Source organism: Oryzias latipes, chromosome 17 (genome assembly GCF_002234675.1).
Source record: "Oryzias latipes chromosome 17, ASM223467v1".
Taxonomy (NCBI): domain Eukaryota; kingdom Metazoa; phylum Chordata; class Actinopteri; order Beloniformes; family Adrianichthyidae; genus Oryzias; species Oryzias latipes.
This window is the reverse complement of record NC_019875.2, coordinates 7,747,255-7,771,972: the sequence shown is the minus strand read 5'-3', so window position 1 is coordinate 7,771,972 and position 24,718 is coordinate 7,747,255. Positions and strand designations below refer to the sequence as shown.

General features: G+C 40.7%; 1 protein-coding gene across 2 annotated transcripts in view; it reads left to right on the top strand.

Moving 5' to 3' along the window:
* Nucleotides 1–24,718, top strand: part of LOC101175682 (receptor-type tyrosine-protein phosphatase N2) — a 373,019-nt gene that overhangs the window by 59,763 nt on the left and 288,538 nt on the right. For both annotated transcript variants that reach the window (XM_023965497.1, XM_023965498.1), the window contains 4 exons: nucleotides 1,978–2,263; nucleotides 5,830–6,135; nucleotides 6,644–6,684; nucleotides 9,807–10,180. In XM_023965497.1, coding sequence (XP_023821265.1) covers nucleotides 1,978–2,263; nucleotides 5,830–6,135; nucleotides 6,644–6,684; nucleotides 9,807–10,180 — 1,007 coding nt within the window. The remainder of the gene's footprint in view (nucleotides 1–1,977; nucleotides 2,264–5,829; nucleotides 6,136–6,643; nucleotides 6,685–9,806; nucleotides 10,181–24,718) is intronic.

Sequence of the window (24,718 nt, the reverse complement as noted above, 5' to 3'; positions counted from 1 at the left end):
GTGGGTCTTCACATTGTGACATGGATAAGTGAGGGACAGCCCCTTCCAGGAAGAGTTACGACTGCCAGCACCGCCTCCAGGCTAACAGACACACCCACTTTCTCTGCTGAACTGGTGGTGATCGCCATGAAGATCCTTTTATATGCCCAACATGTACATCCATATTTGATGTTGCTTGTTTTTGTGGGCAAAACACAGACATGCTTCCAAGGCCGGCTCTAGGTTGACATCAAGAAATGGCCAGCATCCATATTGAGTGAAAGCTGGTGCCTCAGAGATCGAGTCGTCTTACTTCTATGTAGGAAAATGAGCTGCAAAAAAACTCACATTTTGTAAAAAATTCATTCTTTAGTATACCGAATGCAAAATATTTCATACACTATATTACCAAAAGTATTCGCTCAGCCATCCAAATGAAAAGACCCAGTAGTCCTAATCACTTAGCCTGGGCACAGGTGTATAAAATGAAACATAGAAAAAGCTTTTAAATGTTATTCTCTTATGTTTGTTTTTTTCTAATGCAGAAATGGGACTAATTAGTGAAAGCAAACTGTTTTCACAAACATTTGTGAAAGAATTGACAGCCCTTAGAAGCTCTGTGAATTCCAGCGTGAAACTTTCATAGGATGCCACCTGTGCAACAAATCCAGTCGTTAAATATCTTTGCTCCTAAATATTCCACATTCAACTGTCAGCTCTATCATATCAAAATGGAAAAGTTTGGGAATAACAGCAACTCAGCCGCTAAGTGGTAGGCCACGTAAACTGACAGAGAGGGGTCAGCAGATGCTGAAGCGCATAGTGCAGAGAGGTTGCCGACTTTCTGTACTGGCAATTGCTACAGAACTCCAAACTTCATGTGACCTTCAGATTATTACCTATGTCTGAGCAGCTGCATCCGAGCCACACATCACCAAGTGCAACGCAAAGTCCCACGGACTCATCTGGAGTGAATCCCACTTTTCTATCTGGCAATCTGCTGGACGAGTCTGGGTTTGGAGGTTCCCAGAAGAACGGTATATTTCGGACTGCATTGTGCAGAGTGTGAGATTTGGTGGAGGTGGAATTATGGTGTGCAGTTGTTTTTCAGGATTTAGGCTTGGCCAGTGAAATGAACTTTGAATGCTTTAGGATACCAAAACATTTTGGACTATTCCACGCTCCCAACCTTGTGGGAACTGTTTGGAGTGGTCTCCTTCCTTCTCCAACACGACTGTGCACCAGTACACAAAGCAAAGTCCATAAAGACATGGATGACAGAGTCTGGTGTGGATGAACTTGACTGGCCTGCACAGAGTCTTGACCTGAACTCGATAAAGCACCTTTGGGATGAATTACAGCGGAGACTGAGAACCAGGCCTTGTCGACCAACATCAGTGTGTGACCTCACCAATGTGCTTTTGGAAGAATGGTCAAAAATTCCTAGAAATACACTCCTCAACCTTGTGGACAGCCTTCTCAGAGGAGTTGAAACTGTGATAGCTGCAAAAGGTGAACCAACATCTTATTGAACTGGATGTGTTAGGAATGGGATGGCACTTCAGTTCATATGAGTCAAGGCAGGTGGGCAAATACCTTTTGGTAATATAGTGTATGTATGGATATAGATTACTTTGAAAGGCTCAAGAAAAGCTTGACGTAGGCCCAATAAGTTAGTAAGAACTAACATCTTTGCAAATGTACTTTGAAAAGATGCTTTTCTATATTTGTTTTGTATTCTGTAATTTGTGTATCCTCACAAACATTTTTCTATTTATTATTTCTAATTTGATTTGTAACAAATTATTTTCAAGTACTTAAGCATACAAACAAATGAATAAAAGCCAAAAACCAAGCCAAAATAGTTACTAAAATAAGGTTTTGTGTATCATGGGCTGACCATTTCCAGTCAGGCCTCTCTGGAGACATCTATATCAGCCCAAACCCTTGTCACATAAGTTGACTCTCTTGAGTTTCTCATTTCTTTCATCTTTCCAGTTGCCGGAGAAGCAGAAACCTGGATTTAGTCAGCTGCTGTCCCTGCAGGCTGATGGTGACCGTCTCCTGGGTGCCTTGGGGCGCCATCTTTCTGGGGAACATTCCCTGCACAGGGACCCAGTGGCCCCATCTGAGCAACAGGCGCCACCTTCTCGCCTCTTTTGGCCCTTCCACAGCAATGGTAAAGAAAATCCACTCATCAGCAAGGAGACTTCCAACTCCAGGCTTCAGAAAATGGGAAGAACTTCATGGACTTCAGCCAAGGATCTACTAACATCTGTAGATGGTGAGACTGAAGCGTGGTGATCATAGCATACATTGGCGTTGCTTTTGAAGATCCAGTATTCAAAGAAGAAGCTCTTCGTCACTTCTCAAACTGAGTTTGCTTGTCTCTTTTTAAAATAAATAAGTTGGTTAAAATGAGAAAAAGTAGCATGTTGCTTTTGTTTGTTTTTGTATGTGCTTTTTAGACACTTATTATTTTGGTAGTTTATTTAGTCAAATCAAATTTGTTTTAAACTTGTTTTAAAAAATAAAGTAAGCTCAAACTCTTGTTTGTGGTTTAAAAGTTGAGGCCAGTACACACCAGGACGAATATTCGCCAGGCGTTATTCGCCAGGCGTTATTCGCCAGCGTTTTTCGCCACGTTTTTTGTGTTCACACCCAGGCGATTTTCACTGACGATGAACAGAGCAAACATCCAATTTCATTCCCAGACATTAGATGGCGCCTAATGTAAAACAGAAATACTCCTGAACACAAGGTGGCGCTGCGCAACTTTACGCTTCTTAAACTCGCTTTTCACTCAGGAGAAGAGAGCAAGTATTTACGCGCTCGGAATCATACAAAGAAAACATGAATATTTCAAGCACCAGTTGCTCCAACTGGTGCTTGGTTCGGGGATATTTTAGAATGTCCGTCATTATTTCTTCGCGGCAGTGTAGACGCTACTTGGCGTCTATTTTCTTCGCTGGTATATGTGCTCAGAAAGGCAGTTTTGTGTTTGAGCGCCCCCAAGTTGTGTCTTACTGTAATTTCAGAAGCTCCAGACACGTGTGCAAAAGCGCCGTTCTCATTATGGCGCGTCAAACCAAAAAAAAACGAACCCGAGGCGTTTTAAAAAAAATGTTGCTTTTACGCGTGGCGTTTTTCGCGTCGGTGTGCACACTCACATTGGTGCCCTTTGTTTAGTCACGAGGCGTTAAACGTCTGCGAATATCGCGGGCGAAATTCGTCCCGGTGTGTACGGGCCTTTACACCTAAAGACCCACTCCAAAGAAAATTGTGTTTTTATTGTTTTTAACATATCAATGCAAAAAAAAGGTGCGCATGGTTGCTTTGTACCAGCAGTCTCACCCACATCTCAGAGGTGAATTTCTGATAAATTTCAAAAATAGTGATGGTCCACATGGCTGGGACTTGTTGGCACACTGGTCAGGTTTGGGCAGATGACTTTTAGTTTGCAGTTTAATATTTATACAAACTCCTTCAAATAAAGCCTAATCCCAATCCGGAAAAATTGGCTCTTGGTTGGATTTATCCAAAAAAAAAACAACCCAATACATATATTCAGAGAGAGATTAGGCTTTGTGTATGAATGTGGGCCGTTTGAGTTAAATGTGCTGCCAAAAAATTGATTAAAGTAAAGATTCTGTAAAACGATGGACTGCCAGTTGAATTTAGTTTATTGTTCTAGAGGTTTTACTAGGGGGGTAGATTTAGTCCCACTTAAGTCGAAGTTAAAATTAAAAACATTGAAAAATATGATGAAAAATTTTAGATTGTTTATAAAAGTGGTTTTACTTTGTTGCTAATGTAGAAAAACTGTTAAATGTAAAATCCGGAAATTGGGTGGTGCAGAAAGCAGCACAATTTTTGGTTTTGCATGTGAAATGCTGTTAAAAGGTTGTCAGTTAGAGTTCAACCATGGTTGATTCTCTAAATTGTTTAACAATTGAGTGAACTAAATAGCCTTATTGCTTTCTATAAAGATAGCCTCTGGGGCATGGTGGACGGGACATCTGACTTGTTGCTTTATTGTTGGAGAGGCTATTTAAAGTTTGCTGGTTCAAATTCTGTTGATATGAATCTCTTAATGTAAATTATATTTGACTCTTTAACTTAAAGAGTAAATTTTGGACATGACAAAAAGGACATATTTTTCCAAATAAATGTCATCTGACAAAGCGCCAGACTTCTAACTTGATTGTTGGAGATGCTATCCAAAGATTGTTGCTTCAAGTTTTACCAGAGTTAGCTTTTTATAAATAAGTGTAAAAATTGGGTTGTTAGGTCCCATCAAAGATTACAATATTTTTAAGGAAAAGCTTTCGATTCTTTAACCAAGGAGAAAGTAACAACCTAATCCAACAGCAAAAATGTTGGCTTTGTGGCTCAATGAGAGGCATTTTGGACTTCTAGGTTGATTGTTTTCGTTGCTACTCAAACGTAATGTGTTCCTGTTTAAATAGAGCCAAGTGTTTGTTAAAAACATACTTTTATTTCTTATGTAGGGTACATTTTGGAGTTTGCAAAACACTTTACTCAGAGCAGCATATGAACAAACTTCGGGGAGGACCTTTCAATGTCAGTGTTATCTTTGTACAGTGAAGTGAAGCTGTTCTGAAACAAACACCGTTTTGTAATTTCAGCAAACAGCAAGAATATCATTAATAAGAAGCTAAGGTTTGCGTCTTCGTAGATAGATTTTAAAAGGCATTTTGTGGCATGTGGCATTTTTCTGATGATGGAGGAGATATATTAAAAAAATACACTTAAAAGGCATTTCTGAGTATTTCTTTATTCAGATTTTTGAAAATCAGGAGCAGACTAAAAACAAATCCTGTTGGAAAATTCCTGTAGCAGTGACGTATGTGTTACAGTCAGCAGGTCATACGCTTTGTGCGTAGTACTTCCACTGTACGTCTTTGTTTTCCTCGTATGAGCTGGCATCGGACTCAAAACTGTATGGCGGGATAGCTCCAATATTGCTCACCATTTTTGTTGCACAGCAAATGAGGTTGTGAAGGTCTGTAAGCTAGCAGGAAACCGATGGATAACGGAAAGTGGGGCAGCTTACTAAATACAAACAGCCCCGCCTACAACTCAGAGGTGAATTTCTAATTTGCAGCTTCACGGCTGTGAAGTGGACCCCAGTGTTGTCCCAGTCTGGGTGGGCACTGTTGCAATGCTCCCATGGCCAGGCTAGCTCCTGGTATGAAGAGATTCCCAAATACTGTTTCCTCACAGCAGAGCCAAGCCTTACTTGTTTGTTTTTTTGCTTATTTATTTATTTATTTATTTTATTTAAAGTTGCATAGTCATTATTCTTTATACGTGGGGGCCATGGGTCATGTGTTTTAACAGAGGGGAGTGGGAAGGGTTAAGGGTGGGTTGGGTTTTTATTGTAATGTGTGTTTTCCGTTCTTTATGTTAAAGCGCTTCGAGCTGCACAAATGCATGAGAAGCGCTATTTTATAAGTAAAGTTTGATTGATTGATTCTAATGAACGTCTGCCACTGCAAAAAAAAAAAAATGTCCTAGAAAACGACACGGGTCTTTTTGATTTTGGATAAAAACAGCATGATCATAACTAAAAGACCACTGGGAAGAAAACTTACAAAAGATGAACAAAGTGGGACTTTAAAACAAATTTTAAATGACCTTTTTCATTCTTTTTCATTTTTGCCTCTTTTTTTTTCATCTTAGCTTTGCTTAGTTTTCATTCTAGTGAAAGAAATCTCTTGCATAGTCACACCAGATATTTTGAATCCAAAGAAATACAACATAATGAAAGAGGATCAGCAGGACTGATGGCTTTACTAAACCTAGCATTCTCTTTTGTTCCTCCAGAGAGGTTCATCCAGAATGTCCTGAAGAACGCTGGCAGCCAGCACGTGAATGTGGACAATCTGTCACCACAGGACTTGGACCAGCTGTCCCGCCTGATCGCGGACGCCTTGCAGGTGGTTGACCGGGATCAGCAGGCGAGCGGCGCTTTGATCCGGGACAGAGGACCTGGACCAAGAGACCTGGAAGCGGATCCGAATGTGGCAGAGAAAGAGACTGGCAAAGTGGAAAAGAAAGAGAAGTTGCTGGAGAAAGCGCCCACGCCAAAACCACAGGAGAGCGCCACTTTGTCACTGGCAGCACTTCAAGGTAATTTCATAATGATTTATTTTCTGTTCTCTCATAATTAAAATATCGAGCAAATGCCTGAAAGCATACAAACATAATTGTTTTGGGTAAATCAAAAAAAAAAAAAAAAAAAACATCACTCAAATTGCCACAAGAGTGCAACAAGGAAATCAATGGGAAAGTAAACAAGCTTCCTGTGCTGGGTGCACGCCATGCACACTGCTAGTCTTAATGTTTCTCCATCCCCACATTACTTTGTTTAAAATGTTTCCTAAGTAGCTCAGCAGATCATTTAATAGACTTGACAATAATTAAACATTTGGAAAACTGTTGCTTAGAACCTGTAAAAGGTCACACTGGTACGTTTTCTTTAAAGTAAATGAGAAGAGGCTCCTTTAAATCTTTTAAACCAAGAAATCTATTTTCAGAGAAAGAGGATTTACTTTTACCTTGTTTCTGTTTAATTTTTCTTCTTTTTGTCTCTCAGGCTAAACTGTGTATTTGAATTTTTTTCTTCTTCTACCCCCAGAGCATCACACCAAGGAAGAAGAGGCTAATGCCAAGGACAAAGTAAGCAACTGATCTGTGGAAATCTTTTAAAGGAAGAAAGTGAATTTCTGTTTGACATTGGTCTCTTCAACTGTCTCAAACTTTCAGAAAGAGCGTTGTATTCTTTTGAGAAATTCGGACTCACCAAATAGTTTGTTAAAGAAAAGGAATTCATTTTATTTTTTCCCCCCCAAATGTTCTGTGACCCTGTTAGGACAAGAATTTCTAAAAACATAATTTGGTTTTTACTTCACCAAGCTTTTATAAATATGTTGGGGGGAAAAAACATTAATCTTAAGCCGTGCAAATAGTGTATGTAGGTTTCTCTGTTGTTTATCCAGGAAGGATGAAGATGTATTCTGTACATTTTCTTAAAATAAGCTGTTTACAGGTTGTTGTTTTTTTAATTTTGCAGTCAGATTGTCTAGTGAGAGGCAGCAATTGGCTGCTGACCAGAAAAAGGTGCTGATTGGTTGATCTGTTCAGATAAATCTTCATGTCAAAGTTGAGGTTGTAACTTGAGTTACTGTTTGCACAGAAGCTACTAAGAAGACCTGAAGAATATAACTAATGACAGAATGTTACTGCTAGAGTCCAAAACATTTTTACAGTACGTTTTACTTTAAAGTATTTTTACTGCCTCAAAGTTTTTACACCAAGAAAAATTTGTATTGCAAAAACTCCACAATTGGGCTTTGGATTGCACAGTGGTGTGGTGGTTATCCTCAGAGTGAGAGAGGGCCCTTCTCCAAATCCAGTCTGTGGCCTTTCTGTGAGGAGTTTGCATGTCCTCTGCTTCAAAATACTCTTGAATGGAATTGAATGGAATAACTTCAAAGAGGAACCTGAGACAACACTTTCAATGTTCTAAGAACAATTGTCTCCTCTTTCCAGTTTGCAAAAGTAAATTAACCTTAAATAAAACCATGATTCTTATGTTTATACACTAAAAAGTAGCAAAACTGAAAATGTAAAAGTCTAATATCAGGTGAATTTAATGACAAATTTTTATTTTTAAAAGTAATATGCCATTTTGTATAGTTTTTTTCTTCTAAAGTAAGATTTAAAACCAGCTGATCCTCACATTCCATGCTCTTGTTTGTTCACTGCTCTGCTTTTTTCCTTAGCTGTCTTGTGATTTAAAGGTCTTTTCATCATTCTTCATCTTACTGACCCTAAAACTATCTGAAGTGTTAAAAAAATGTGATTTTAAAGTATCAACATATAAAACAAAGTGGATTTTTGGTGAGTGTTTGCTTCTACATTTGGCTCCCAACAAGAAGAGCAATTGCCCCAAAGCCAGGAGCTGAAAAATTGCAGCGTATTATAACCATATCCAGTGGAGACTCCGACAGGCTGGATTTTCTGTGATGTAAAGCAATGTATAGTCTTTTACTGCACAACGCCTACACATTATCAACACAACTCCTTCCTGTTCAGTTTCAGAAGTTTAAAACATAAAATCTTCAACACAAAATATCCCCAAATGTCACTACAAGAATAAAGACGACTTTTGGAAGGGTGGCTAATCACAACAGCAGAGTGGAAGGACATTACAAATGAAAGGATCAAAAATATCTATTTCAAGCAATTATTTTATTGTTCTTATTGGTATTAATATTAAAACACAAGTTGTTTTTGCCGAGTTGGTATTACTAATATAAAGCCAAAACATTTGCTGAAATTCTTGGAAGATAAATATGCTCCTCCAATATATGGAATTTAAGCACAATAAAAGATCAAATATATTCACATACTGAATCTTCACAGCAACAGAAAGGAAATAATTTTTAAATTTCTATACATTCTAATTTTTTTATAATTTCCCATATGGAGTTCAAGAACAAGAGTTTTTTTTTCGTTTTTGTATGTTAGGCGTATTTTGTTTGTTTCTTATTGTTAAAATGGACCATGGCAGTAGATGGGGAGAGTTGGTATAAAGTTGGTACAAGTTTTCCTCATGGCATGCAACCCTATTCATCGGCGTTTATCACGCCTGTGTACTGCTTACTAATTATCTTTTGGTAAATAAGCACAACCACGATGGTTAGATATTTGTAAACCATTTCTCAAACCCCAGTGATGGTTTAGTTATGTTACATTAATGTTCATGTGTGTTTGAGTTTAGTCATCAAGTGTATTTAAGTCCATTTTTTCAAACCAGCCTTCAGTGCTGTGAGTTAGGATCCTAACATGAACTGACTCTTTAAATGTTTATGTTTCCTTGGTGAGTCAACCCTCTTTCCAACGTGGAAGGCATTAATAATGAACTGCATTTTTAAGCCTAAACTTAAACAGTAATCTGTAAATCTTAGAGCAGCCACAGTTTACTACTGGAAAAAAAAAAAACCACAACTGAGCTTAAACAGAGCTGCACTCATGGTAATGGTATAAACATTGTCAAAAAAAATAATTTTCTGTTTTTCTACCATTTTCTGAAGCTTCATTAGACTTAACATAAAAATTTGATCTCTGTCCACATCTTGTCATTGTGTATGGTTACTAAATAAAGTTAACTGAATTCACAATAAAGTCCATAGAATATTAGTTTGTTTGGTTGATTAGGATCAGGAATCAGGGGTGTGTGCAGAGTTTTGTGAATTATGAAAACTCATAAAGTTTGTATATATTCTTCAGTAGAGTACTCATGGGCCTTTTTACACAAATTTTAAACACAGTTTCCATAACAGTAAAGGTGAGACCAACGTGATTATGTGTGAATACAAACAATATTGTTGGCACTAGTGTAAGATCTTTGTTAACTCCAGGCAAATGTGAGCACAGATTTCATCACACATTAGCAACACTAATTCAGAAAGGTCAAAACTGCCACAAATTCATGTACTTTCTGTAATGCTTCCCAGTGGTACCAGACAGTCACAGTCCACGATAGAAAAAGTCTTCTCTCCTGCAAGTCTGCAGATTTTCAGCTTCTATTCAAAAACAATCTTTCTAGTTAATAATTTTTATTTTTGGTAGTTTTTCTTTAAAGGTAAAGGATATTTTGTTACTGCTAATATTCTAATAAAATATCAGAAATTGGTTCAAATTTATTTTACCAATAATATTTTTGGTATTACATTTGCAACTTACATTTTTAAGGGTTCTCCTCATTCCACCTTCTCCTTTTGCATTGTGTCCAGGTTGAAAGCGGCAACCTCCTTACTAAACTCCTCGCCTACCTCGACAAAACCGCACTGACAGATCCCCCTACGGCAAGGAACCGAGATAGTGTCGCTATGGAGACACCTCTGGGTCAGCAGGTTGGCCTGGAAAATGTCCAGAGTCGCACCAGCGAAGCAGGAGTGACGCTGCAGAAGAAAGCTGCCACCCAGTCCATAGAGGAGGTGTCGGAGGTGGAGGGCTGGATCAAGGAGATGGTGCCTCCTCCCGCCTCGCTCGTTTACGAAGAGCCACACAAAAAGACAATGCATGCTTCCGAGCTTCAGCTGGACGTCAAAACCAGCCGAAGGAAGCCGGACAGCGACGTCTTTGGTTACGTCATAACAGATACAGAGTAAGTCCCAAGAGTCCCACATTGACTGTGTGGAGTTTGCATGTTCCCCCCTTGCATGCGTGGGTTCTCTCCGGGGTCTCCGGCTTCCTCCCACCATCCAAAAACATGCTTCATAGGTCAATTGGCAACTCTAAATTGTCCAGAGGTGCGAATGTGAGAGTGAATGGGTGTGTGATTGTGGCCCTGCGATAGATTGGCGCCCTGTCCAGGGTGTCCCCAGGGTGGCCGGGATAGGCTCCGGCAGCCCTGTGACGCCGTAAGGAACCAAATGGAAGAAGATGAATGAAAAAAAAAATGTATTCACTATGGCTATTCCTAAAAAGAGAAGTCAAACATCTAAGAATGTACTAAAAATTTGTATTCCTTTTTTGCAAAAACAAAACAGTTGCAGAAACCAAGATCATAAAGCATCATTTACACGTTCAAGCAACCACTTGTCATTAAGTAAGTAAGTTCGTTTTTAGGCTTTTTCTTACAAAACGTGCAACCAAAGCAAGTTAAAAGTCTAACGAGTTGAACTTTTACCAATCAGCGATTTGGATTTGGTAGTGGCGTATGCATGGCGTCCTTTTCCAAACCGTATGAAAATGAATCATGAAGGAGAATTCATTAATCGCGGTTTGAGCCCATCTGGGCTTATATGACACCAAGTCCTTCATATATCGGATTAGAGCTATGAATAAAAAGGCCTGGAGCAAGATTTGCAGGATTTGCACTTCTTTGACATTTAACTAACTCTAACTGTGAGTAAATACACTAGTATCAGGTAGCGACAGTCCAGTGTGAACACCATATGCTTAAAGTGCCCCCAAGAACTCATGTTCAGCACGTTCTTGAATGTGCATCAAATGCCCGGTGTGAATGTAGCGTAGAAATTCAAAGTTATGTGAAGAAAAAGAAAAATCTAATTGAGCTGCATGGTGCTGCAGTGGTTAGCGTTCAAGTCCCGGCTGGGGGACCTGAAACAGAACATCAATGGGGGACCTTTCTGTGTGGAGTTTGCATGTTCTCCCCTTGCGTGCGTGGGTTTTCTTCGGGGATTCCGGCTTCTTCCCACCGTTCAAAAACATGCTTCATAGATTGAATAGTTACTCTAAATTGTCCGTAGGTTTGAATGTGGATGTGCCTGGGTGTGTGATATGTGCGGCCCTGCGGCACACTGGCGACCTTGTCCAGGGTGTCCCCTGCCTTTGTCCGCAAGTGGCAGGGACAGTCTCCGACAGCCCCGTGACCCCGAAAGGGACAGAACAGATTAGAAGATGAATGAATGTGGAGAAAAATCAGCTCCTGCCAATCACTCTGTTTTTTCCCATTTTATTTCCCTGACATTGTGTGAGTGAGTTTTCAGCACCGTATACTGTTATGTGTTAGCACATCTGCTTTTATTTTCCAGTCTTGGCATTATCTGTCTCAGCGCCGGCATTCTTTCTTCCTGTCATGTGAAGCTGTAAACATCAATAGAGTCGTAAATGTTGTAGAGAATACGTCTGGGATGTTTTGCCGGGAGCTGAACGAGGGAATATTTTTATGAACTCACTTTTTCTGCTACTTCAAGATTAGATCAGCCAGTGCAAGCACATGATCCAAGAGGAAAAGTCTGACTTTATAGCAGCATACTGGAGGTAAAAAATGCAAATCTGAGCAATTTTACCAATAAGTCTACAACAAAAGGACAAACATTTGTATGATAAATTGAAAATCCTTTGTTTCCAAAGCGTTATGTGGCAGTTTCTTAAAAAAAAAGTACATTTTCCTGGTGGTAAATCCTGATTATGTCGAGGTGTCTGTGTCTGCTCCACACCTGAGCAGATGCAGCAGCATCATTTTCTCTGCAGGTCAGGCAGCGTCTGCCTCTCTTTAGGCCTATGGTGGTACATCTATAAAAAATAGGGGGTGTAACGGTATACAGTTGGACTGAACTGTTTCGGTACTGCAATTTCGGTTCGGATCACTTTTGTACTGTTTCATTTTTTCTTTTTGTTTGTTTATTTTTAACCCAAGAATGTATTAACTTTGCGCCGAGGCGGCACTAATATAAACCGAGAGTTTCCGCAGAGACGCTCAATGTTGTCTGCGCTTGCACGCGTTTAGGAAGGAGGGGGGGCAGAGCGTGGCAGCGCAAGAGCGTGTGTGTGTGAGCGCACGTTTAGGGTGTGCTGCTCAGTTCGCCGCGGTTTCCTCTAAAAGAATGGAGACTGGTTCTTTTATTAACCCGCTCTGGAGTCTCTGAGGGTCCGAACGGGGAAGTGAACCCCGAAGGAGGATCCGCCTTCGGCCCTGGAGAGGAGCTCCCCTGCGTTTTCCGACCACGGTCAGAAACCTCATTGCAGGAGGTTCAACAACTATTAGGTGACAGAGGTGACAGTGAGCATGTCAACAGTAACATGTGGACGCAAAAACTGTTTAATTTTATGTGCATTATATGCACTTCCAGTTTTCATTTCCTCTGCAAGCGTTACTCCCTTCAGTGGAATGGTGACTGTTGGCTGTACACAGGTGTTCTCTGAAGAAGGCCCCCGGTTCATCAATGGGGGACCTTTCTGTGTGGAGTTTGCATGTTCTCCCTGTGCATGCATGGGTTCTCTCCAGGATCTCCAGCTTCCTCCCACCAAAAACATGCTTCCTAGGTTAATTGGCAACTCTAAATTGTCCATAGGTGTGACTGTGAGTGTGATAGTGAATGGGTGTGTGATTGTGGACATTCTACCCTGCGACAGACTGGCGACCTGTCCAGGGCATCCCCTGCCTTCACCCACAAGTGGCCGGGATAGGCTCTGGCAGCCCCGTGACCCCGAAAGGGAAAAACAGAATAGAAAATGAATGAATGAATATTGTTCTGCATAATGCACATACCATACACGTTTGTGCTATTCGGGGTGTGTCTTCTTTTAAGTCCACACTTCCCTCCCTACTGTATTAATGCTTTCCTCTCCTGCGTCCTCTTTACTGAAGTCACACAACAAAACATTAGGTGCACTGCACCATAGGGCGCTCCATACAATTTGGAGAAAATTTAAGACTTTTAAGTAGTCGGAAAATACAGTACATACAAAATATGATAAGAGCAAAGAGGCGAAGAACTGCATGCTTATTGACCGAGAGCCTCATGCGGCTCAAGAGGCTGTGTTAGCCACCCCTGCTCCAGAGGCTTTAAGTTATACACAAACCTTGTAAAATTTTGCTACCCCTAAACAACACAAGCAGAAATTGTTGCAGTGAGTCCAGACATACACAAAGACTAATTTTCAAACTGATGAGTGACATGAAACCCGGAATGATCCAGATGGAGGCGTTGATGTCAGCAAGGAGGTGGGGGGAGTCATATTTTGGACCGGAATCATAGGGAGAGAGCTGGTTGGCCCCTTTAGGGTACCTAAAGGTGTGAAAATGACATCTGAAAAGTAGGTGGAGTTTCTGACTGACCACATTCTTTCAAGATCAACCCTTTTGTAGTCAAACTGTGAAGAGTTGTAGTCGTGGACAGAACTATAATCTACCAGTGAGTCACTTAGATAGCTTTGCTGTTGCCGTTTTTCTTGTTTTTCCTGAGGCACATTTTTCTAAAGCAGTACATCCATGGATTTACACCTGAAGGAATGGATGTTTCTGATGGAAGAGGAAACTGTCCTTCCTCTGTTGCTAAAACCCTCTGGCTTTTTCATGAGCGCCATCAAAAATCCAGTCTTGAGGCACTCTTCAGGCATCTACAGAGCAGCACATCGGTGCATCGGTCTCTGCTGGGACTTCTGACACTTCTCAGGAGGTGCTCTGACATGGAGCCAGACTTCTCTCTCTCTTTTTTTTCTTCGTGCCTTCTTTATTTGTGTTTCATACATTCTAAAAAATTCACTACAGGGATTGAAATGTTAACATTTTTGGTGATGCCATGAAATTGAACACAGTTTGTCACTGATCAACTGAAAAGTTTGATCAAAGTCAGTCAAAACTCCTAAAGAATTCCATCAAAAGCCACAATTGCTCTAACTTGAATCTACGCTCAGTTCTATGGCTCTTTAGCCTGTGTGTCAGCACAGTGCAGTCGACTGCCTTCATAAAAAGTCTATGTAAATAAGCGAATATACATGTTTTACAACTCTCGCGTCCACACGCCATTTTGCAAATTTTTGAGTCCATTTTCAGGCTCTACATACAAAAAGAGCAGCGATTGTGCGTATGTGAAAAGTTACTCCAGTTCAACTTTACCAATCAGGGATTTAGTATTGAGGTATGGGCATCACAGTCTTTTTTTCAAAATTCTGGAATCCCAACTGTTTGAAAAATAATCACGGATGAGAAATGAATACTCGGGGTTTGTGTCCGGCCAGAATTATATTTAACCAAGTCTTTCATATTTTGGAATAGGCCTGTGAAAGAAAAAGCCTGGAACAAGATTCATGAGATTTGCACCACTCCAATATTTTGGGCGAACCGAGTACATGCGCTGGTGCCAGGTAGCGATAGTCCAGTATTAATATCGTATGCTAAAAGCGCTTTCAGGAACCCATGTTCAGGGTGTTCTTGAACGCTCCACATATGCCTGCTGTGAACGTAGCGTGAGTACTTGGCTTACAAACCATTACTACTTTTTGTTTTTGAGATATTTTGTCCTTAAAGCCTGTTGTTGGAGGGAAACAAAAGTATGTTTGCAGCATCCAGCCTCACCTCACAAACGATGGCACCAAAAATGTATGAAATTGCATTAAAAAGTGTTAAAACTAACTAAAGGATTCCTTCTCCTTAATTTCTGAAACAATTTATAAATAAAATGTGAGGATTAAAAGCCAAAAAAGCCTTTAATTATGAAATAGTTTGATTCTTTGGCTGTGTTCAAGGCTCTCCATTTTGTTCAATCCTCTTTGGTGCCTACATTTCACTTATGCTTATGCTGCTCACCTCTGATGGATACACTGGAACATTGCAGCCTCTGTGTTGTTGCTGTTTGTCATTAAACTCCAGATGAGTTTACGAGGGTAATGGCTCCACATTCATCAACGCTCCTGTGCACGAGGACAGATCCTGCTGTTAAAGCTGTCATATCTGCAAGGGATCGTGATGCAACATATTGTGTGCTACAGAGCTGGTGTAAAAACTGCTGTGAGGTCTCCATTTCAGCTATCAGCACTCAGCATCTGCAGGCAGGAGGACTGATCTCTGGTGTCAGATGTGAGGCAGCTGCTCAGTGTGATGGAAAGCTGACTCATCCTTATAGATACTCCGAACTGATGCTGCTGGTGGCTCTCCAGGCTCAGAAAACACAAAATCACCAGCTGAACTATCTCGGGTTTTGTCGAAACTCTGATACATTCAATTTAAGGGAAAATTCTTTTTTTTGTTTTTTTTTTTCAGCAAACGGTTAATGGCAGAATTCTTTACATTTAAATGCTGGAAAAAGAGTGAAATCTATATGTTTTTGACTTTTTGATTTTCTTTTTTTTTAATCATAAAATTCCAAATATTCTGTTTGTTGCCACAACATAAAAAAGGTGAATGCTAAACCAAAAGCTTTTCAGCAAGTTATTTGAGTAAAACTGAGAAAAATACTTAATATATAGTTTTCTGAAAACATTTATTAACAGTGTATGTTGGTGTATGTGGTATCACCAGAGAAATTAATAATCTAGAATAGGGAAATGTAAAAGTTCATAACTCATCAAATATATCTTAAAACGACAGATGCATTTATTACCATAAATAATTTCCTAAAGTCCCACTCCGACCATCTTTTAAACTACTCTGGAGTTTCTGCAGAGTGGCAGGAGTTCCTTAGAAATCCACCTCTGTGCTGTGGGCAGGAACCATTGTTGCGGAGTCAGCCTGACCCCACTTCCCACCATCCATCTGTTTACACTCTCCCCCTAACTTAGTGTCCCACACCTCCAACCTAACATTACTGGTGCAACAAAAATGGCGAGAAGTATCGGAGCTGTCAAGTTTTGAGCCACATCCCAGCTCAGACAAGAAAAAACAAAGACGTACATAGATTTAGATGTTACAAGTGGATGCATCAACATGGGGCAGAACAGGGAGCTAGTTTCACAAAAAAATAAAATAAAGAAATATTCAGAAATGCAATTTTTTGCTTAACTTTATGTATTTTTTCTCTATCATTAGATGCTTCAAGAAGATGTTCAAAAACACAATATCGGAGTGCGTTTTTAAATAAACATTAAATTCCCTTCCTGTCCTCTGCATCAGTCATCAGCAGCAGTATTCTGTAAACATTGAGACATTGTGCGACCTGGCGGTGTTTAAAGGCGTCTGCTCTGTGCAGGAATTCAGCAAAAAGGCTAAGGGGAGGTCAGGCGAGATTGCAGCAGAGAGGAACCAATTAGTTTGGAGTGAAGATATTCAGTTTTAATCATAGCTTTTCCAGTGCACAGAGACTGACCCACATTGAACACCCTTGTGCACCATTCCAGACATTTCTACATTACCAGTCAGTTTGTTATGCTTTTGTGTCATTGAGAGCAAGGGGCATGCTGTCCATCTGTGGCCCTCCTGACCTTCTCAGTGTTCAGCTCAGCACTTCAGTCCCACTTCCTCACACTGTTCTGACCCCAGCTTGAAGCTTTCTTGAAAATACAACTTTTTTTTCCAAATCATTTCCTTTTTCTCCATGACAGTATCTCTTATAGATCTGTTCTCTGCTGCTCCATACCTAACATGTAAAAAAACAAAAGTTTGTTGTTGGAAACGCTAATATTTGTTACCTCCCTCTTTGTAATTACAGTGCCTTGCGAAAGTATTCACCCCCTTGGACTTTTCAACCTTTTGACACATTTCAGGCATCAAACATAAAGATATAAAACTGTTATTTTTTGTGAAGAATCATGAACAAGTGGGACACACTTAAGGGTGTGACGATCACCGCATCACCGCACGATATTCTTCCTATGGTGCGTGATTGGAACAATAATAAACACATTCATCTTTGTTGATAATTTACTCTGTTAGTCCTGTGTTCAGACTTCAAGGGTTTCTGGGGGAAACCTTTTATTACTGTTCTCTTTCACTCCCTCTATCGCTGCGCGCACTCCCTCTTATGACACACACGCGGGGTTTCAGCAGCACATACACATCCTCATTCCACAACAGAAGTTTCCGTCTCGTGAGGAAATACAACAAATTTACTGCGTTCTAATTATTAATTTCCATTATATTCATTTCCGTTACAAGCAGCTTGCGTTCTTGAGTGTGCGACACGGCCGCCCGCCGGAACCACTGCTCTTGCTGCTTCATCACAGCGGTGATCAAAAATCCCACACCATCACTGCTCTACTCCAGAGCAGTTTAATAAAGAATCAGTCAGTGTTATTCTGGGTAAAACCTTTTATTACTGTTCTCTTTAACTCCGTAACACCAAACACGAACGTGCACTGTTAGATTGCGATGAATATCACTACATGTTTTGTTTGGGAACTATTTTGTGCAGCACAAAGTTACGTGTCTGTATAAACAAAGGCGGAGCCTCCTGTCCCATGTTCTTCATGGGTGTCAGGCTTCATGTCTACCGGAGAGGTGACAAAGTGTCTGCAGTCTCGTTCATTACTTTTTATTATAATATTCTGAGAAGATGTCTGTACCAGAGAGCACAGGTGAAGCCTCATATGCAGCTCTTGAGCCGTCCGCTGCAGAAGAATCAACACACACCCCCAACACACGTGTGTGCACTCCTTTCTTCTACACACGCAGCGCGCTGACACACACACATCCTCATTCTACAACACCTATATAGTTAGTTCATTAGTTAGATGGGCAAAAATCCCACACCGTCACAGCTCTAGACACAGTCATGAAGTGGAATAAAAAGTATTGGATATTTTAAACTTTTGTAACCCTTGTGCTATCTTAGATGACCCCACCCTTACATTGACGTAATATCCCTACCATGACAAAGGTGGATAAAGGTGGAAAGATTTCATGTAATCCATGGACATCAGTGAAGATCACAAATCATTGAAGAAAAAAGGTTCAGAGCACTGTCTAGTGGGTCTAAATGACCCAATTCCCAACATTAAAGTGCCTAGGATAGCACAAGGGTTAACAGATAAAAACTGAAATATTGGGCATATTTTCAGTGCAGCAAACTCTCTCCAGATGTTTAGTGAGGATCTCTGAATGATCCAATGTTGACCAAAATGACTAATGCTGATAAATAGAATCCATCTGTATGTAATCAAGTCTCTGTATGAATGCTCCCGCTCTGTAATCGTCTCAGAGGTCTGTTTAAAGTGCAGAGACCATCATGAAGAACAAGGAATACACCAGGCAGGTCTGAGATACTGTTGTGGAGAAGTTTAAAGCCGGATTTGGACAACAAAAGGATTTCCGGAGCTTCAACCCTTGTGCTATCTTAGATGACCCCACCCTTACATTGACGTAATATCCCTACCATGACAAAGGTGGGTAATGGTGAAGAGGATTTCATGTAATCCATGGAAACCAGTGAAGATCACAAATCATTGAAGAAAAAAGGTTCAGCGCACTGTCTAGTGGGTCTAGATGACCCAACTCCCAATGTTAAAGTGCCTAGGATAGCACAAGGGTTAAACTTCCCAAGGAGCACTGTGCAAGTGATAATACTGAAATGGACGGAGTATCAGACCACTAAAAATCTACAAAGACGTGGCCGTCCGTCTAAACTTTCAGCTCAAACAAGCAGAAGACTGATCAGAGATGCAGCCAAGAAGCCCATGATCACTCTGGATGAACTGCAGAGATCTACAGCTAAGGTGGGAAAGTCTGTCCATAGGACAACAATCAGTCGTATATACTGCACAAATCTGGCCTTCATAGAAGAGTGGGAAGAAGAAAGCCATTTCTTAAAGATATCCATAAAAAGTGTTGTTTAAAGTTTGCCACAAACCCCCAGCGAGACACACCAAACATGTGGAAGAAGGAACTCTGGTCAGATGAAACCAAAATCCAACTTTTTGACAAAAATGCAAAACGTGCTGTTTGGCGTGAAAGCAACACAGCTCATCACCCTGAAAACACCATCCCATCTGTCAAACATGGTGGTGGCAGCATCATGGTTTGGGCCTGCTTTTCTTCAGCAGGGACAGGGAGGTTAGAATTGATGGGAAGATGGATGGAGCTAAATACAGGAGCATTCTGGAAGAAAGAAAACCTGATGGAGTCTGCAAAAGACCTGAGACTGGAACAGAGATTTGTCTTCAAACAAGACAATAATCCAAAACATAAAGCAACACTCCCCCCAACACTCCGAACCTCCATCCCTGTGCCAACCTACCATACCTAAGACCTAAGGATTCTACAAAAGTTTCTCTTTGCTCTTCCTTCTTGCAAAGTCGTCCACTAACTCATCAAAGTTGAACTGTTGAACAAACTCTCATTGTTTTGCCAGAAGGGAGAGTGAATTTAACAGATTTGGGCACATTTTCATCCTGAGCTCATTTTTTATTCGAGCCAGTCTGGAGAATGACCGTTTGCCTTCACAGTTTGTTGTTGGCAGGGTCAAAAACAGTCTGAGTGCTATGAAAATATTTGAGAAAGTAGACTGTAAATCCAAATTTGCCATGGTCTTTGGGCAATTTTGTTCTTTTGAAATGAATGAATGTACTGAGTTCATTTGCCAAGCCCATGGTCAGATCAGTGGGATATGCGGAAGCACGAGGTTCGGCGCTTAACGTGAGCTCACTGTTGGACACATTATCAGCCATGAAAAAGATTGGTCAAATGTGTGTATGCAGTTAACCAATGGTTAAGACAGGACACAAGTTTGTCAATTAGAACAGTAGAACAGGGGTGGGATTATATACTGTAAATGTATTTCCTTCCACTTCCTTCCTTTCAAGCAATCTTTGATTTAATGTCTAATCATACTAAATTGATAGGTCTTTGTATGTACACCAACTCAGTGGCCTTGTGGTTACAGTGTCCACCCTGAGACTGGAAGGTCATGGGTTCAAACCCAGGCTGAGTTATACCAAAGACTTTCAAAATGCCCTCCTGGTTGACACTCAGCATTAAGGGGTTGGATTGTGGGGTTAAATCCAGCAGCCCGAGCAGCTCACCACTCCCTCTGGGGATGGGTCAAATGTGGAGAACAAATTTCACACACCTATGTGGGTGACAGCAAGATTTAATTCAACAACTGCTGATTGTATTGTTTTGTGCATTATTCTGGCTTCAATTGCTTGAAATAAGCCATTTCAAATCAAAAGAACCAGAAACTTTTGTTTTCCACTAATTTCAACACCTGGCTCTGCACTTTCATCAGCCATACATTTGCACTTTTTTGTGCACTGGAGGTCATATCAGTAGTTTTGGGAGACTGTATCTGTAACATTTAAAGCTGACCTTTCAAAAAAGGCAAAATTTTCTTTCTGTGCTGCCACAAAATCACATAGTGAAAAGAGAAGCTGTGTAGCTGTGCGTATGTCAATGTCATGTTTCTGTAACTGCAGGCTCAAGGCTTGGAACTGCTGCTGTATTGGATCCTAAAGGGGTTCCATGAAAGCTATCTCTAGTGTGTCCAGCGTGCCACAGAGTGCAGAGGCCTTGCTTATAGTTTCACGTTTCTCCTGTGAATCTGTAAATATTGTTCACTGCCTCTCTGACTTAACATAATATTTCCAAAGAGCTTTTGTTGATTCAGCTCTTGAACTCCCGCAAGTACCTGACAAAAATTTTAGTGTGAGTTTCACATCTGTACCACGGAACAGCTTTACCCACCCGTGTGGTGATAGGGCACAAAATGTGTACATTGATTACAGAAAGTCAAAGAAATGGCCAGCTTCTGGACTACTTTCAACCGCATTGACACTGACTAAATTCACTGAATGTGCTGCAGGGGACATTTTTATTTTATTGATTAATTGATTTAAAACAACAGAACAAATCAATGGTTTTTTTTGTTATAGATGAGCTTGTACTTTCCTGCTATATTACTTGCCTCGACAGTTAAGTCTAGACCCAGGTTCTCCACCATTGTAACGACACACTCACCTAAACTGTTCACTATGATTTTCAATAGGCTCAAAAGCCAGAAAACGCTCAAGTACTTCTCCACCATTATTTACAAACCTGAAAATAAAAGTGAATTGGTCCACATGAGCAAGGTCTAGAGGTGAACGATAACAGAGAAGTATTTGGCATCTTTAATATTGCTGATAATTGCTTCTTTTGTTCTTTCTCCCATCAAGTGGATACATTCCTCACAGCTTGTGAATGAGAGGTAGGACACAAAGCCTTTGCCCTTGTCTACAAACCTTTGAAGATGGTCACCTAAAAAAAGGTTAAATTTAGTCAAAAGTTTGACAATGCCCAAGAAAATACCATTGTGAGGTGACCACAACCGCTCATCATCTCCCCTGAAATCAAGGCCCCTCTCCCTCAAAAACTGAATTACAACAACTCTTTTCAAAACACCCCACCAGTATTGCCTCTCTGCATCAGTTTGTTTGAAAAGATCAGAATCAACTGTACCTGTGTTTTTGGAGCGACTGTGTAATGCTAACACGCAATCCCTATGCTCCTCACTCCTCTCATGGTCACCAATATGCTCAGAATGTTTCCAGTCAGAAAACCTGGGGACAAACGCATTGTGCTTACCTGAAAACAGTTTGCAAGCAAAACAAAAGATGCAACCAGATGAAGGGGAGTAAAGTAGCCACTGCCTTGTCACAGACTGGCCATTAGGTAGAGAACATTTAATTAAAGAATTTGTGAAACTCGTAGTGATGCCCCCCATGATCCTATCCCTAGTTGAGACAGGATACTTTTTGCTTAGGATTTGAAAAGCAGCTGCTCCTCTACTAACAGGAATCGACTTGGCCTGTTCAGTAATGGCACTTGGCCATAAAGCAGGGTCATTAACCGTTTGGCACCAGGAGTTTCAGCCCGTAGCTCCTTTCTGGTCACAGTGTACTCCTCCTAATTTGACAAGACTTTCTCAGGTGATGCCTGGTCTGAGTGTGGGCCTGAGGCATGAGCCTGACAGGCCAGCTCAACGCTTGATTGGGTCTGTGAGGGCTCCTGAATGATCAAACCAGTGGTACGGTCTCTTCATTGCTGTCACTCGTGCTACTGATGACATGTTTGGAATCTTTACTACTGATGCCAAGTGTATTGTTACTTTTTTATCTATTGGATTCTCATTAGGGACTTTCACAACTGATTGTAAAAATATTTCAATGATATAATACAGCATAAAACGAGGACCCACGATACAATACAAGGCAACATGTCATGGTTTGTGTTTCTTTGTATTGGTTTTTGATTTTTGTTTCAGTCATGTTTGAGTTCTGTTTCCTGTCTTATTTTGAAAAGTTTCCTGTTTTGTCATGCTCTTGAGTTTTACTTCCTTGGTCCCAATCTCTCCTGATCATGTTCACCTGTGTCTTGTCAGTCCTGTCTGTATTTAAGTCTTGTCTCTGCCTTCCTCTTGGGCTTCGTCCTGGTGTCCCAAGTGTCCCGCGGACCGGTGGTTGGGGACCACTGCCCTAGATGATACCGCCAGTATGCAATGTTGCCAATTTAGCGACTTTGTCACTAGATTTAGTGACTTTTGGCCATTTCTAGCGACTAAAACCTCATCTAGGAACTTGGCAGCTTTTTAGGTACATCTGGCGACTTTGAAAAAACACATCTCTCGAGTGTTAAAATCAATCAATCAATCAATTTATTATTTGTATAGCACTTATAAAATCCAAGACAACCAAAGTGCTTAACATAAAATCCAATAAAATCACAAACAATTGATGCAATAAAGAAACAATCAAAATAAAACAATAAAATCAATTGAACAATAAAAGCAATAAAACAATAAAATAATTAAATTAATAAAATGAACAAGTCCCACTAGATATGCTCACTGGAGTTAAAAGCCTGAGTAAAAAGATGTGTTTTTAAAAGAGTCTTAAAATTACTGACAGTTCTGGCAGACCTCAAAGAATAGGGGAGAGCATTCCAGAGTTTAGGACCTGCAACTGAAAAGGCTCTGTCTCCCCGAGTCACAAGCCGAGTCCTAGGAACCACTAAAAGCATTTGATCTTCAGACCTTAGGACTCGACATGGACGATAAACATGCAAAAGCTCAGAAAGATACTGAGGTGCCAGACCATTTAGACATTTAAAAACCAAAAGTAGAATCTTAAAAGAAATTTTAAAAAACACAGGCAGCCAGTGAAGTGAGCGTAATGTCGGGGTTATATGCTCACACCGTCTGGTCCCCGTTAACAGGCGGGCCGCTGAATTTTGAACCAGCTGGAGACGGCGGAGCAGAGACTGATCCATACCACTGTACAGAGAGTTACAGTAGTCCATTCTAGAGAAGATCAAGGCATAAAATAATTGTTTTTCAATGTAAATTCCGCTCTGCACAGCACCAGAAGCTTATTTCATGGCTAAGCCACACTGCAAATTAGACCTGATCTCGAAACTGAACCTGACTTACAGATCTCAAGGAAATGTGTCTACATGGCCATGTAGACACATTTTCTTGAGATCAGTGTCAAGCGTGACGTTATGACATCATTGTAATGTCATGACATAATCTCGCGACTTTTCAGAGACTCAATACAGATTTTTCGTGATTTGTTTTTGGAAACACTACCAGTATCGTCAAAGTACTCATTTTGCTGCAAGTAGTTGCACATGTAAATTAAGTCACACAGCTAGATATCCTGGGCCTTAGGGCTTGCTAAAAGGACTTTCATTCAAAACCCTTGGTAAATCAGAGGCCCTTTGTAAAAACATTTGTTATCAGAGGGCTCTTTTAACAGTATGCTCTACTTAGGGCCCCCACATAGCCAGAAGTCGCAACCCTTACCAGTGGCTTTCATGATCATAGGGCCATCTAAAAAATATCTATCTCGGCATCTATCCAATATGGTATCCACATTTATGTATGCAACAAGCCAGTGTTGCACCTCCAGTCTCTATATATATATTATTGAGCTTAGCTTACCTATACGGTTTTGTAAAGTTCCTGCTCAAACTAGGACCGCAATAAATGATGAGGCAGAGCAGAGGTCACAGCCGCCGAGGTGCTAAAGCCACTGGGTGAGGCAGAAGGTCACAGCCACCAAGATCATACAGCCCTGGGTTGGACGTAGCAGTGCTCTGCATTCACATAGGTGGCACTGCCACTGAGTAAAGTGTAGTTGGTCACAGCAGTTAAAGAGGAACAAGTGGTGCGTAGGCTTAAGACAGGAGCAGAACCCAAGTCAAACCTGCTGTAAAAGTGGTTAAACTCATCAGCCATTTTGGTGTCACTGGGTGTTGCACTTCTCTTCTCCTTGTACACTGTAATAGTTCTCATGCCCTACCAAACCTCTTTAATATTGTTATGCTGTAGCTTCCTCTTTAGCCTTTCTTTGCAGTCTTTTCTGACCTGGCTCATGCTCCTTCTCTTATGGTGTTGCACCACTCTGACTCTCTGCCGATCACCAGCCCTAAAAGCCTCCTTCTTTTATATTGTTTGTGATCCAGGGCTTGTTGTTAGGGAAACAGAAAATAGTTTTAACAAGATCTGTACATAATGTAATATAGTCAGTGACCCTGTTGACTGCC